This window comes from Lipophrys pholis (genome assembly GCF_963383615.2).
Source record: "Lipophrys pholis genome assembly, chromosome: 13".
Taxonomy (NCBI): domain Eukaryota; kingdom Metazoa; phylum Chordata; class Actinopteri; order Blenniiformes; family Blenniidae; genus Lipophrys; species Lipophrys pholis.
In genome coordinates, this window is record NC_137632.1 from 8929417 (window position 1) to 8945388 (window position 15972).

Sequence of the window (15972 nt, forward strand, 5' to 3'; positions counted from 1 at the left end):
GATATACAAAAAATGTAATTTCCATAACAAAATAGTTCCACCTACGCCAACATCTTCTGTCTTCCATGAGCTTCTGTGAGCACATATTAACCCCAAAGTGCTTGAAATGGCAATTGAGCACCTTGTATGGCAGTAAAATAAAATAAAAGCCTAATCAGAATGAAAATGCTTCATTTATTAGAATATCCTGATCTCTAAGTGTTTCTTATTCCATATGGAGTCCATGTAAACACTAATTCCTCTCATGTCTCCGTGGTTACCGTGCTTCCTGGCTTTATGTTCTTGTTTAGGGCGGTTTATCTAATCCAAACAGCTTTTCTTAGGTCACTATCCACTCATAATTCAGACAGATTTTTCATGTCAGACACACGTTGTAGATTCAATAACTATGGTTAAAATTTGACTGCTATCATTCTGTTGTTTTAATCTTTATTTAAAGTGCAGTTGGTTTGCTTTTTTATATTTGAATGTTCTTTAATATTTTTCTTTGTGCGGCGTGGAGCTGATGCAACGACCCTGCTTACACTGCAACACTTTGAAGGGAAAACTGCAAACTTTCATTTCATCCTGGCCGTTCATTTACACAACTGCACTGGGAGATAGTAATAATGGAACTGTAATAATAATGCACCGATTTCCAAAAGCATCGCTCTTTGTCTTTGTGTGAACAGGAAACTTTTCTGTACATGAATTGTACGGCCGCAGTAAACTGTTCTTCTGCCAATGTGCAAGTAGATGAACAATAACAAAGGAGGATTTAAAACAATCAGTGTTTTAAGTCAAACACTTTGATTGTTTACATCGTTCATGCAAATGATGATTTAAAAAAAACAACCCCGCGTTTCCAAAACGAAGCACGCCGTCCATCCATATGAGGAGAATTTCTTTTCATTGAAGTCGCTCAAGATGTTTGTTTTCCCAAACAGAAGAGGTGTTTCTTGATCTTTCAGATTCTTTTTATTTTATTTTGAAATGTTATATTACCTCCAAAAATGAACAATGCCGGAAAATTACATAGTGTGATTAAAAAAAATATTACTATAGTAATATAAACACTGGTTGAAATTAAAAATACATAAGTTGGGCATTCATCTATTATGCAAAACATGTTCTTATTGTACCATTTAATTTCATAAAAGATGTAACGTGTATAACTTGTGACAAATGGTGTGCATCTTTAACAACGAAAGCTGCATATGATGTCTTACTCTTTTTTTAATGTTCATTTGTTCATTTTATCAAGAGCACCACTGCAGCAGCTATTCTGCCTGTGCCCACCTAATTACCCCTGGAGAATAAACTTTTGTTTTTCTGATTCTGATTCTTATGGGTAATTTCTGGTCACCAATTGACCTCACGTGCATGTTGTTGGACTGTGGAAGGGAAAAAAAAACCCCGCACGGTCCAACCTGGCAACCCAGTTTAACCCCCATACGGTGGCCTTTGACGTGTCCAGGCCCGGGGCCCTGGAGTCTGATCCTCCGCCTCTGGAGGTCGCTCAGCTCCAGAGGGAGAGATGATCCAGTTCGGAGTTTCCAGCTCTCCCCCGCCTCTCTCTCCCTCTCTCTCTTTCTCTCTGGTTTCCTCTCGACGCGTGCTCCGCGCCTCCCGCTTTGTGTTGTTGGGCAGAAAGACGCACCATTCAGGGTGGCGTGTGTCCTCACAACACGGGCACTCCGTCTGCGCCCACAAGCCAACAATAGCCAGCAAGCATCTCGCGCCGTCTCCACCGGAGTAGTTCGTTTTCCAACATCTTTTCCTTTTTTATCCTTTCCTTCTTCTTTTTTAAATATCCGCTGCCATGTCGGTGGTCGTGGAGTCTGGATTCTCGAGCGAGGAGGTGCTGACCAGCCGCTTCCCGCTCCATCGCGCGTGCAGGGATGGAGACGTCGGCGAGCTGTGCGCGCTCCTCCAGCGGGTCTCGAGCCCGGCGGACCTCGCCGTGGAGGACACCTTCTACGGCTGGACGCCCATACACTGGGCCGCTCACTTCGGGAAGGTAATGGAGGAGTCCGGCGAGCCGACGTGGGTGGAAACATGTCGGCGACGAGCGTCGGGTGTCTCCGACATGAGCCTCTCCTTCTCTCGGCCATTTCCTCATTTGTGATGAAGCTAAAAAAAAAAAATCAGCCATCGTCAGCTGGAGGCAGACAATGGACCATTGACGTTTGAATGACTTCTGCTTGTCTAACAAAGCCTCGCGTTGTGTTTAATTTATTCAACAATACCGTTAAACAAATGTTAAGGAAGGTTCATAAAGGCTTTAAATGGAAGTTATCTTTCTTAAACGCACTACTAGTTAACGTGTGACATCAGATAAATCTGTATTTTTTTTCTTTCTAAAAATGAGAATCTGGACTTTTGAAACTAACCAACCTCAAACACGCTTCAGTTAAAATGTACTACAAATAAATAAATTAATAAATTAAAAAAACATCAGGCCTACACCAAACTTGGACACAAGCCCACAAGCAGAAAGTCTCCGACTCCACTCCAGTCCTCCACCCTGGTAGACCTGCATGTTCCTGCTTGCCTCCTCAGGTCCTCCAGTGTTCTTCCTCCGCCTTGACTCCCTGTGTTTTGCTCTTGTCTCCCCCCCCCCAGCTGGAGTGCCTGATGCGCCTGGTCCAGGTGGGCTGCGGGGTGAACGCAGTCACCTCCAGGTTTGCGCAGACGCCCACTCACATTGCAGCGTTCGGGGGCCACCCTGAGTGTTTGTTATGGCTGCTTCAAGCTGGTGCAGACATTAACAGACAGGTATGAACATCAGATGGCCTCCAGGCTCCTCGTCACTGAATGATACAGTTGCCTGCTGAAGGGATTTTTTTTTTCCCCACAGAGGAGATTGATAGTGACTGCAGCTCACCGCAAGGAAAATAATGGGAGTCCCTGTGGCTATACCTTTAGCTTTAAACCATTCCTGGTGTTTAGAAATGCAAGTAAAAAATAAAAGCACAACGAAGTAAGAGGTTGAGCTCAGATGATCCCATCAGGGCGGATCATTCTAAGTTGGGGTCGTGACCTTTGCAGCGTTGCCACTCAGTCCCTCTATAGAACTGATATTCACCTCATTTCCTTATTGTGGAGTCGCTGTCAGACCGCTCCGCACCATCCTTTCCACATCTTTTCTTCCTCATGCTTGTTTTTTTTTTTTTTTTTTTTAATGCACTGATCCATGCACCGGGACTATGCTTCATGCCCCACTGCACTGTGGAGGGAAATCAGATTAGTAGGTCGCTATTGCATAACACATTGTCGTCATCGTGAAACGCGTTGCCTGCCATTCTATTTGAATTTGCTCGGCATAAGCTGGAATAAACGGCTCCTGCTCACGGATTCCTGATATTTCCAGTGAAGAACAGTGGAGCAGAGTCGTATACCAAGCCCCCCGGCCTGCACTGCATTTGCGGTTGGTCGCAGCTTCCGGAGTGTGTGCGCGCCTTTTTTTTTTTTTTTTTATTATTCTTTTCCCCTTAATGTTTAACTGTAAATGTGTGTGGGAGGCGGTGGTGGTGAAGTCTGGGTGAAAAGTTCAGCCCCTTCCCTTTTTGTGTTTTTATCATCTCTGAAATCTGCCCCTGAAGCGGCGCAGTGAGGAAGCATGTAACTAACGACATGCTCCTTATGCAAAAAAAAAAGGAAAGAGTCTTGTACTTGTGTGTGTGTGTGTTACACGCTCCGAGTCTGTAACTGCAGTGTTTTGTTGTCAAACAGGACTATGTGGGCGAGACGCCCGTCCACAAGGCTGCTCGTGCGGGCAGCCTGGAGTGCATCAACGCTCTCTTGATTCAGGGAGCGAAAGCTGAGTAAGTCCTGTCATCGGTGCTGTGTCCTCACTTCTTTCCTCTCTTCCCCCCCCCCCCTCCCCCCCTCCCTCCCTCTGTACTATCCAACATCTCAGTTCCACCTTTACAAGAGATCACCACCAAACTCCAGTCAGAGCAGAGACGACGACAAATTCGCCAGACGCGTTTGTTTCCGAATAAGACGAGACGGGACAAACTGCAAGTTAGCTCTGCAAGTCTGGCATGCAAATCATGCAGATGGAATAAGATGAGCTGAATTTTATATATATTTATATATATATATATATATGTGTTGTTTTTTTTACTTCTCTTGATTCAGCTTGAAAATAAACTGCTCTACAATGTTGTAACTCAACTTTACCTCGAATAATTTTTTAGCTGTACCAGAGTGAACAATGCACATTTGATAAAATATCAATGTAAATTTAAGACTTTTAAAAAAAAAAAAAAAAAATACCACTTTGTCCTGCTCCTTGTTTGTTTAGTCTGCCGGTAACATTTATACCAGACGGCTGTGTAAACATTTACACTTTCCACAATTTATTAGCGGCTGTTGGAGATAAAGTTTAGTCCTGGAAAATGGGTAGCAGCTGCTTTTTGTTTTTTCTTCACACACCACTAAGGTGAATGAGATCACAACGTCTTAAAGTATTACGAGAAACAAAAGATCCAACGTTTGTTTCTTAAATCCTCGATGTTTAAAGTAAACTCATCCTCGTGTGTGGTGTTTTATAGATTTGGTGGTGCTCTCTTGAAAATGTGACACATTTTGTTAATCCCTGAAATTGTTGTTTATCATTGCAACAATTGGCATTAAGTTGTCCTCCGTGTGTGATGGTCTCATCTCTGATACGGTGGATCAATGGACAATGGCTCTTTAGTGCCTTCTTGTTTGCTCCAGATAAACACTCTTGATACGGCCTCTTTGTAGTTTGAGAAAGCGCTTTATGGTACTGGTAAATAATTAACTTGGCACAAAGCCTTTTGAAGCAAAAAGCACAGCGCTGTTAAACTCAGCCGTCACACATCCATGAGGACAACTTAATGTAAAAGTTGATAAACTGTTTTTTTTTACCTAATAGGCCATATTGCATGATCTTTGTTAAATTAAGAGTGTGGTTTTCTTTGTTAACATTTGTTTTTGGTTAGTGTCTTCCATACTTGACTGAACGACCAAATGCACATGGACTCTTTTTCTGAAACCTTTCTTTTGATCGGTGCGAAGGCTGATTGTTGCATAGAATGAAAATGCATAGATCACATGTATGTGACGGTGTGAGGACTTTTAAGATTGGATTTGTTTCATGTGGACACATGTAATCCGTCTCGTGTCGACCGTCGGGGTCCCGTTACACTGGGAACTGGGCCGATGACACAATATGTAAAACGTGATAGAAGTTGCATGATAAATTTATGTCATGACAGAGATTTTAGATGTGTGTGTGTGTGTGTGTGTGTGTGCACACTGTAACATCTCTGCCTGCCACACCCTGCTTCATTGGGATCTTTCCTTTCATGGAAATGTCGTTACTCTTGCTTAACGTGAAGCATGAACAAAGGGACATAACCCAACGTTCCTGTTTCTTGAATATACGTAGACGCCGAGGTGCAACAAGTTCAGATATTTATAGATGCCCTGCAGGATCTTACTTCACATTTTCCGGTGGTCCCTCATGCTGCCCGCTCAGTCTGGTGAATTTAACCACTAGAATCTAAAAGTAGACCCTTTGAGTAGATTTTCCTTCTATTTTGAATCAAGTCATGTATGATGTGACTAAATAAAGTATAAAAATAAATTGGAGATATATTATTTTCTGATCAAGTTGTGTTTTACTGCCATTTTCATTCTCTGCAATGAGCGCCATGCCGCTCACAGACCTCCAGAAGCCCAAAACAACCAGGGTGCTCACAGACGGTCAGATAATGAGGAGATCTCCACATAGTGTCGGGGGATTGTAAGTGACGCGTTGTTTAAAAAAAAAAAAGAAGAAAAAAAAATCCTGCGTTACGATCCACATGTGAGAGCGAGAGTGTTTGATGGTGCGAAATATATTTAGTTGCAGCCGTGTTGACTCAGAGCCTCCTCTCGTTTCAATACGGAATGCGAGCAATGCTAACAGACTCTCTCTGAAGGGAAGGGAAATAAATGGAGGATCTGTGACTAGGATGTCACAGCGTGCGTCTCTCCATGGTGATCATATATAATATAGAGCTTGAAATAACACAAAGATGCTATTATTACTATTGTTGAAACCGAATTCTCCATCTGTTGAAGCCCCTGGTTGTGTTGGTCGTCTCACGAGACCAAATTTATCTTTTTTTTTTTTTTCCCCCCTCTCCAACACGTTAAAAAACAAACAACCTTTGTTGAAGCTATGTAATGTGCATTTGGTTAATCAGCTGATGAATGTTTTTTTATGATTGAAATGATATGTGATGTTTTCTTCCCCTGCAGATGACAGCTATTCAGTTTAGTTTATCGAGTTTGTTTTTATTTATTTATTTTCTTTACTTAAATATAGTGGGGGCACAACTGGGAGGGAGGCAAGAGGCTCATGACAAAATGACTTCAATTTCAGCCAATAGACCAGAATCTACACTGTTTTACTGGTTTTGTAAATCGATGAACCGCAAAAGCCAAAGCAAAAAGTGACGCTGCTCGCCAACATTTCAAGAGTTATTCACTCGAGCGTCTTCAAATTTTAATGTAATTTTCTTTTCTTTTATTCAAAATGGACTGAATCAAGCATTCGTGTGCTGGACGGCTCTGTACGTTTCTTTATAACTGAAAGATATCATGGAGCGAGATGAAGGTTTATGTTAATGATAAATAAGTTAACCATATCCAATCATAATCATTTTCCACACAAACATGTTTATACTTGTTATTTTAATCATGTATAGTAAGTGCAGACAAGTCTTTAGGTATTAGTTTAATCTAAGCATATAGTGTTTGCGGCTCAGCAAATATTTACTGTTGTAATTCTTTTTAAATAACCCATTTCCGCTGTATTTTTAAAAGTGCTTTGTGTTCAAGTGGAAATGATATTTCATAATGTTTTAATACAACGGTCGATTAACAAGCTTTGGTCTTTTTTTTTCCTGATTTATTCTTTTTTAGTATTCCAATGGTTCGATTGGGAATGTCTTGAGTTTTTTCGTATTCATAATGTGGTTGTAAAAACTTTGCGCTTCGCGTAAAACCTCTACTCTATTTATTCAAATTCCTTGACTTGAGTTTAAATCAGGAGGTAAATTGAACATTTGATCTCCATCTTGAGAGTTGGATCTGACAATAGGCCTGCATAAGGGAGGCTTCTTTCCGATCAGATTTAATCTGTGCAGTCACATAGTTTTCTGTTTGTCGTTCGCGTTTACTTGTAAACTAAAAGAGCAAAATATCAAAGTCAAACCAACCTTGCCTGGGTCGTATTTTTATTGCGTGACATCAAATCTAATGATCAAATTCTATTTCAAACCTTGCAGAGCTGTCCATCAACGATAACTTAACCTTATTTCCTTTTTTGTTTTTAGCTGTAATGTGACCATGTTGGCTTCATTTCAATTAGGCACCACACTTGAATATACTGACATCCGATTGATAAAAAATAGCCTCTTGAAGAAACTACTTTACATGGTTTTCTCCGAGGATTCTTTCTTGTTTTCACTCTGCATCGCCTCCCAATTTCTCTTGGTCTTGAACTCGCTTCCGAACCTGCAACCTGCCGCCTCACCTGTGCGTCCAGCTGTGGAAAAACAGGAATCTGCATCCGCAGATGCTCACCTGTGGGCCCAAGATGTGCTGGCAGATATTCTCTGAGGCTCTTCCTTAAACGCACAAGAGCAGGCTTTATTGATGGGAGAAAAGAAGAGGAAGGAAAAAGAGGCCCTTTAATGGATCCTATTTGGATTCGTTAGGAGGATTTGGCTTCTCCCAGCGCGCCGCCATCCCTGATTCAACTCGCAGCAGACTGAGTGGCTGCAGATAAGAGCAGAGTGGAGCTGTGGACTCTCCTCCAGCGGGACAAGCCACAGATGATCCATAACGGCTCAGCAGCGTCTGATAGATGGCTGTGGGTTTGCTCAGTCGGGGGCTTTAATACATTAGTTTCAAAAGGTGATCAAAAGCTTTCATGCACGGAGGCATTTATGGATTTTTATAAAACCCTTTGCTGCACAGAGTTGCATGAGGTCATCGGGAGCTTTGGATGGATACAACCTCAGATAATCCATTAGCCGACTACGCATCTGCCATTTCCTTGATGCGCACCCACATTTTGTGTCTTGCATCCTCTGGCCCTGGAAGCGCCTTGGAGCGGAGAGAAGAGGGCCGGCGCCGAATATCTGAAGAGGAACGTCATCTTGTGTTCATGGCATGAGAGGTTCTCCATCACAGCTTCGATAATGAAATGAGATTCGTCGTGGCTCACTTCTCATTCAATCCAGTTCCAGTTTTCTCTTCGGATCGTACCAACCATCACTTTCTTTCATAAGATTTTTTATTTTTTATTTTTTTTTAAAGTAGATCCCCGCGAGTCAGAGGGACGGACAAAAAAAAACCAATTTTTAAAACGATTAAAATTTAAAGAAGCGCCTATTAAAACGCCTATTAAAACGTAGAGCTGTCAAAGCAGTCATGGTTATGAACGTTCCCCCATTTTGTCATGAGCCTCGGAGTGTAAAGGTGGTCCAGTCGCAGCGAGCATCAGGCAGGACGGTGACCAGAGTAGTGCAGACACGCTCAGAGCAGCTCAGTCAGATGGGTTAGATTTACGTAGCATCATGTACTGAACTGTTTAATGCTAACCTCATCCTGTTGCAATGGTTATTCACTGTCATTTCACTGTGCCAGATATTTTTTTCCACTTTCTACACAGAAATGTTTTCTTTTGTATGTCACAGTATTAACCCTATACAGTATCATAGTCTGTTTTGACATCTAATCTTTGTCACCTTTTCCTTTATGAAAGTGACAATAAGTTGACAAACGAAAGTTTTCTATACTGTTAACAGAACCAGAACCGTACGTCTTAATGTTTTGCAGCCATTGAATTGGAAATGACTTGGTTTTTTCAAGTAATCCTAGAAAGGGGGAGAATAGACACTGCTGAGTCTGCCCCGTTCCCTGGGATAGCCGCACTGTTGTGGCATTGAGTGTTCTCACTATCGCTTCCTATCTACACACTGGCAAACTGTTGAGGTATTTCTTGCGGTGATTGGTTTTAATGCTAGGTTTTTTTATTGAATCAAAACTAAAGTTATAGACCTGCATGCTTTGCTTATTATCCATGATTGTTCCTGTACTTTAGCCTTTTATTTTGTTTACCTTTTTATTTGTATGATTTGTTTTTTGATTTTTGTCAACTAACCATAGGAGTCCTTTATATGGACAGGTTTAATCACGTGAGTCCCATGTCAACATGTAGCATGATATAATAGGCTGCCTCTGGAAGGTTAGACAATAGTTAGAGAAGATGCATATTGTGTGCTTAGGACCGAAAAGCAAAGCATACCAGGCATTTACAAAGAATTAACGCTTCCTTTTTAAATTCCCCCGCTCGATCTGCTTTTCCTAATACACCGTCATGCATTTCCTTGACTTTTTCCGGAGATGTCCGGTCTCACTAAAGGAATACTGGTGGAGATTTTTCGCACAACACCGAGGAAAGAATGTTTTTAAAGCGTGCGCAAAGTCAGTCAGTGAAAAGAAGTGAAAGAACAAATAGCTGTTTGATTTGAAGCTGAAGAATTAGATAAAATATTTTGGGCAGACGAAAGCGTTGGACGAAGTTTGCTGAAAAGGATATGTGTGCAAAAGAGTTTATCTCAAAGCACAATGTAACCCAAGTTTCTTTATAGATCTAGTTTCAATAGAAATAGGATTGTCGAGTGATTCTTAAAAAGTCTCCAGTGCGAATGAGCTCCTTGAATAGGATTATGTTGTTTCTCTTGTTTTAATCGATCATTAAAGTTAGTTTATTTTCTTTAACACCAGAGTACATGATGCCTTCCTTTATCCAGTCCAACACGACAACTTTGTTGAGATTCATGGAAACTCGTGTGATTGCTCACTTGTTTATTTAAAAAAACTTTTTAAAAGAAGGAGTGACTTTATAGTCTCCTTTAAGAAGAGAGGAAGCCAGATTTTGGTGATTTAATGCCACTTTAGCACACACGGGTCCAGTTAAAAAAAGTGAACAACCACACTTTGATGAGTTAACTTGTCTCTGTGTTTAAAATGTGAAGACACTAATGTAGTTTGTAGGAGGTTAGGAAACTTCTTGAAGTATTTTCCTTACAGAGTGCCCGCCGCACAAAGTTTCTGCTTAAGGAAAAAGACAAAATGTGCATTTTCGCATGATAAATAGTTTCTTGGATTGAGACTTAAAACAGCCGCTAATAAGACTTTATTCCTTCTAGTGAGACCAAACCATCCACCTCATCACACAGTGGTTTTTTTTTGCTCTAAACAAAACCTTTGGACAAATCCTGTGGAAGCGTTAATTTAAAGGGGACGGGTAATGTGCAACAAGTTATTGTGTGATTTATTTATTTTTTTTACTCTTTTGTTTGTTTTTAATCTTTAATTCTTTATAAGAAAATGTTTTTTCATGTGCACTAGTTCTTGAAATGTTTCTTTTTTGCACAACTGTTTAGATAAATGAGGCAGAGAATGAGCAATTTCTAAACGCCCTGAATGACCAAACAGTCGCCGTGCGCTTGCAAATTGAGCCTCACTGTGTGGAAGTCAATGTCACCCGGGTTTACCGAAACACTCACTTATAAAAAGGAACAAAATCGAGCCGTTTTTAATTGATAAGTTTAGAACTCATCGAACAAGTGTACTGTTTTCTGAAGCTTTTCCCATTCTCTTGATAGACGGATGTTTAGAATGGCCTTTTTTCATTTTCTTCATCACGTTATAATAAAAGTTTTAGAGTTGGACGTGAGCCAGTAGTCCCACATCCTTGACAAAGACTTGGCTGTTTTGGCTTGGGAACTCATTTTGCTTTGTAATGACGTTTAGACGCGGAACAAGTGCGGCATTGTTTTGAGATTTTGGCCAGTGGAGAAGGAAGAGAGATTCCCATCATGAAGCTCAGAGACGTGAATCCCGTTGGTCAGCGAGACACTTTCTGTGCCGGTCCTGAGGATCCACCTGCAATCAGGTGTCCTCCTCATTCATTTAGCTTGGAATATATATATATTTCTTTTAATTATCTGGCTTCATTTCTATAAAGTAACCACTGCAACACAATATAAATACACATTTCCATACTCTATGGGTGTAATTACTTATCTGGCTTTACTTTCCAGTGAAATTGCTTCCAGACGTGAGTGTCATGTACTCTGAAAATGGAAGGAAAATACGACACAGCACTGTTCGGTCATTCACTGCTGCACTAAAGAAAAACCTCTTTGTTTCTGCTGCAACTGGATGTGATTAACACGACTTTACGCCAGGCGCTTTGTTCTGAGTTTCGGATGTTGGCACAAACATTCCTTGCAGTCGTTCGGATGTCCCGCTTCTGTTCATCTTTCTTGAGACAACGTGAAGACCCGACTTCTGCTTCACTCCGCCGAAGAAAGGGGGTCTACGTTCTTGATGCCCGGGGCTCCCGCTTTGCTTTGTCTGCCGAGTTTCCTCTGAAGACCCAGCCGTTACGTCCGCGTCTCCTCTGGAAGATGAGCGTCTGAATCTTGTACTTGTCCCCGGAGATCTCGCTTCATTCATGTCTTGACGTCTGGAAAGCCGTTTGTATTTGCGGGCTTTTCGCTCTACGCTCACTTAGTCCTTACACGGACCGTCTGAATCGTCACTTTGAAATGTGGACGATCTTTTGGAGAACGCCTTGAGCCAAATCGCCGCTGTATTGGAGGACGAAGCTTTTCCTTCTTTGACAAATCGCTTCTTGATGTTGGTGTTTTCTCTTCGCATCGCTGACAGAAATCTTCTCCTTTGGTCCTGGATTCTCTCTTCAAACAGACCCAAATCATCCCTTTCAGTTCTTTTGGGTTCCTTGTTGGAGTAACGTGGTGCGTCTGTTCAATTGTCTTAATCGTCTCCTTTTGCAGCAGAAATGTTTCCCTGTTTATGTGGAAACTGTTCAAAGATTCAGGCTCAGTGGAAGATAAAAATGATCCCCCAGGGATCAGTCGTCATCTCTCATGAAGATGACGAAGAGGCTGAGAGGGTAGAGCAGCACAGGCTTTGTCAAGACATCTGTGTTTGTCTGTGTATGTATGTGTGTGTGTATGTATGTATGTATGTCTGTGTGTCATTTGCTTAATGAGTTTGTGTGCCTGCGTGTGTGTATGTGTGTGTGTGTGTGTGCTTGAGCTTGTCTGATATTGTTGATTTTCTGTTATTATCTGTGTGAGTCGCCCGTACACTGAGCGCTTCTAACACGGCCTCTTCCCGTTGTGCAGTATGAGGAATGCCAGTGGGCTGACGGCCGCCGACCTGGCCCACGCGCAGGGATTCCAGGAGTGCGCTGAAATTCTCTCCAATGCCCAGAACTTCCAACAAAACATGGCTCAGTCCCATAACGGGGCTTTTCTGAATGGCATGAGCCGCAATGGGGGCCAGGCTCACCCCACCATCCAGGGTCGCAGCTTCCTGAATGGCGTGCCCAACAGAAAGAGGTCTTTTGATGGCATGGAAGCAAATGCGGGGAAGAAGGCGAGACACAATGGTACGTCATTACCGTTTTGAAATATACTACAAAACAAGTTTCAATGGCGTTGTGGCACGCAAACCTTCTTCAGATGATAAATGTTTGGCGTTGTTGAGCCATGCTGCGCTACATTGTGCTGAAAACAAATATTTCACTTCATATTCATGATGCCTAACAGAGCAGAAGTCGGCTGCGGGCCGGCAGCTGATTTTGGGTTTATCAGATTACACCAAGTGCCAAAAGAAAAAAAACGTCCAAGATTTTTAACCTTTCCGACGGAGTTGTGTCTCATCTGAGCATCATAACAAGCGCGTTGTTGTTGTTCTGTTGCAGTTTTGTATGAATGGTTGCTGTCAAACTTTCCCTAATCTCATTGCATCTCTTTTTCTCAGCTTTACTTTCTAGTTATGTGGAAAAAGTACAAAATGGAGAAAAAAAAAATTGTGGTATTTAAATGACATTTGCCACTGACACTACTGTTGTGGTTTATGGTTTGAACTTTAGAAACTACAGATTAATGGAAAGGACTGGTAACTGTCGTTTTGTAGTATTTAAAGTCTGACCACAATGGAAAAGTCTGCTACAAGGGAAAAAAGTGGCCTCAGAGATAAGAATGATTGAGTTTCTAGGCTGATTCTTCCGTCTTGGCTCCCAGGTGTGTGCATGCCGCCAGAGCTGCTGAATGGGAATGGACCACTGGGTGGCGCCATTGAGGCCCCGATGGAGAGCATGAACATGGAGCTGGCACCGACTGTAACCACAGGTGGGCCTGGGACCTTTGCTTTTGGGCTCAATGGGTGTGCGCCACCACAAGGGCTGGGGCCCATGGATCACAGGGAGGACCAGGGGGCCCCTGACAGGGCGGGCCCCGCGGCCAGAGAGCTGGAGGTCATCACGGTGGCGTCAATGCAGACCCCCTGTCGCTGCACCAACTCTTATGCCTACTTGTAGAGGGCCTACGTGTGACGTGTCGCATCATACGCTGATGTTCCCATTTCTATTATCTGGCTTGTTTGTTTTGATTTGATGGTGAGCTACGATTGACATGTATAGCAGTGTGTATGTTTGTATGCTGTATTTTCTACTATTACATGTTCCTGATTATACTTGGATGGATACGAAAAAAATATATCTATATATACTCCATTTGTTATTCAGTTAAACGCAATATAATCATCCGTCCAGTTATACCTGTATTTGGTACGTAGTGCGCTTTGTGTAGGTCTAGAACTGAAAGGTTGGTATTCTTCTGCACAGTCGCATCAGTGAAAATGTGGTTTATATTGGCCTGATGGATAAAAATAAGTCGTGTCATCAGAGCATCTGAAATCTTGCATCGATGTGTAATAAGAAATGGAGTGACATTTATTCCATGATCGTCTGCTGTGTCCTTTCACTCTGATTTCCAGATTTGATGAGTAGGACTCGTTAAAGCTGTTACGGCTGCGTAGCGCGATAGTTGAAGAGTCACGTCCATATTTTTCCAAGCTTTACTCTTTCAGTTCGGAAAGACAACCTGAAACACTTTGTTAAATATAAAATTCTTGATTTGTAAAGATGACCTTTATATAAAAGCTGATGGGTGGGTAAGCACTCTTGAACAAATTCCCTGCTCGCTAAAGCTGTTTTATATCCAACAATGACTTTATACCAAAGCATATCCCAACATGAATGTTGCTTGTAAAGTATAAATGATTCCCCCTTGCAGCTTTCTTGTAGTTTGTAGCTGTCCTGGACTAAAATAAGGCGGTCTATGGGTTTGGGGATTCAATTCTCTCCCCTGTTCTTTTTCCTTTTTGTTTACTCGGTCTGCAGTACGGTGAATGTTTACTGTGTGTATGTACAGTAAAGTTTTTAGACGGATAGCAGGGCTTGCACATGTGTGTTCAACAGTGATGCTCAGTGTGATTTTTGAATTTGGTAATTGGCTATTTTACAATCGGTAGTTCTGTATGAGACGGACTGCTCGAGACGGTTTGCATGGATTTGTACACTTTGCAAAAGGCCTTATATCTTGAGCTCCATTTAATATTTGAACAGTAAGTTTATTTACATTTTTTTCAACTTTTGTAGATGCTAAGGGAAATTATTCTGTCTGTATTTTCTAGTGATGTTCATTGTTTGATGGTGGTTCCTGTTAAAAAAAACGACAGAAGGCGTGAGTGTTTAGTCTGTCACTCTGGAGCATTCAATAACTGAGCGGGTTCAGCTTTGTACTCGACTGTGTATAATCATTAAATGTGGTCAATTTGATAAACGTGACTGTGGTCGCCTGTTTTTCTTAATATATTTCCATTCATCAGTCAGTCCTTGTTTTGCACGAACGCGCAAAGTTAAAATAATACTGATCATATTCGTGTTAACTCCACCACACTTTTCTAATTTCCATCACCTCTACTTCTTAAGGAGGATTGTGGATTATGCCAGACCGCCTTAAAGACTTAAGATTTTCTTCAGGAATGAACAGAACTAGGTCACTGTGTCATACCGCGCAAACTGCGTGTCTGTGCAACCGCAAATCAGGATGTGACCTATTTAAAACAAGGTTTCAGGTTTAAAGTTGCGGGCTTGCACAAGGCTGAGGAATACGTTTCACAATGTATTGATCTTGTTTCTCGGAAATCCGAAAAGGTCACAGAACTTTTACTTTCTATGTTGAAATGTGAGCACATGACAGCTCATGCCTTTTACCCCCCCCCCCCCCCCCCCCCCCCCACATAACTCAAACTGCTTTTAATAGTTAACAAAAAACCCGCTGATCAGAAGCAGGGATATGAGAAGTACTTCAGGATGTACATCCCCTTTTGACGATTTGTTTCCTCCACAGTGGCAGGGAAGAGACACTGTGAGGATTTTCCCTCTAATGACCCCGCAGCAGAGATCCTCCTCGGCCAGCACCTCTACAGTGACTCACCTGAGATCAGTAGCACGGCAGGCAGCCAGATGGAGCACCAGAGGTCTATCAAAGCAGAGCAGTTGTATGATCATACCCTCTTCAGCACCATGCTTCTCTACCACGGATCCTAAAGCACAGAGGATCACACTGACAGGCTCATGCTTTTGCCTGATTCTCATGTAAGCCTAAAAGCAAGCTTTCATTCGCCTTAAAGCCACAAAGTGGTCCATTTGTTGTTTTTGTCCTTTTTTTGTTTGTTGTACTATACGGCGGGCCCATTGTCCCGGATAAATTTCACATTTGTAACCGAGGAAGCTGCGTTAAGTCAACTTTTGTTTGTGCTGTTAAAAAAAAAAAAAAGATGTTTTGCTGAGCTTTACTATAATGACAGATGTGTTTTGAATTGCACTACAGTTAGCATTTGTGTTGAACCATTGCCATTACTTCAGTTTTGTTTATTGTAACTTGATGTAACTAAACCCAATGCAAACACATTCAATGTAACGCGTTAAGAATTAAACACATTTTGCAAAAGCCAAAATTTTCTTTATTTTTTCTTTATTTATTTTTTTTAATTGTGTAACTTGTCAAA

The 15972-nt window shown here is 41.8% G+C and overlaps 1 protein-coding gene across 1 annotated transcript; it reads left to right on the top strand.

The window, feature by feature from the left end:
• The first annotated feature begins 975 nt into the window (after window positions 1-975).
• Window positions 976-15783, top strand: ankrd10b (ankyrin repeat domain 10b). The gene is made up of 6 exons (XM_080479056.1): window positions 976-1999; window positions 2605-2757; window positions 3715-3806; window positions 12237-12502; window positions 13140-13247; window positions 15312-15783. The coding sequence occupies exons 1-6, from the start codon at window positions 1802-1804 to the stop codon at window positions 15509-15511; spliced, it is 1017 nt and encodes a 338-aa protein (XP_080335182.1). The 5' UTR covers window positions 976-1801; the 3' UTR covers window positions 15512-15783.
• The last annotated feature ends 189 nt before the right edge of the window (window positions 15784-15972 follow it).

Bases quoted from the DNA above. Each gene is read 5' to 3' on its own strand.
- ankrd10b (XM_080479056.1), top strand. From the start codon at position 1,802: ATGTCGGTGGTCGTGGAGTCTGGATTCTCGAGCGAGGAGGTGCTGACC. The intron at 12,503-13,139 runs GTACGTCATTAC...CTTGGCTCCCAG, and splicing joins GAAGAAGGCGAGACACAATG to GTGTGTGCATGCCGCCAGAG. The intron at 13,248-15,311 runs GTGGGCCTGGGA...TTTCCTCCACAG, and splicing joins GGCACCGACTGTAACCACAG to TGGCAGGGAAGAGACACTGT.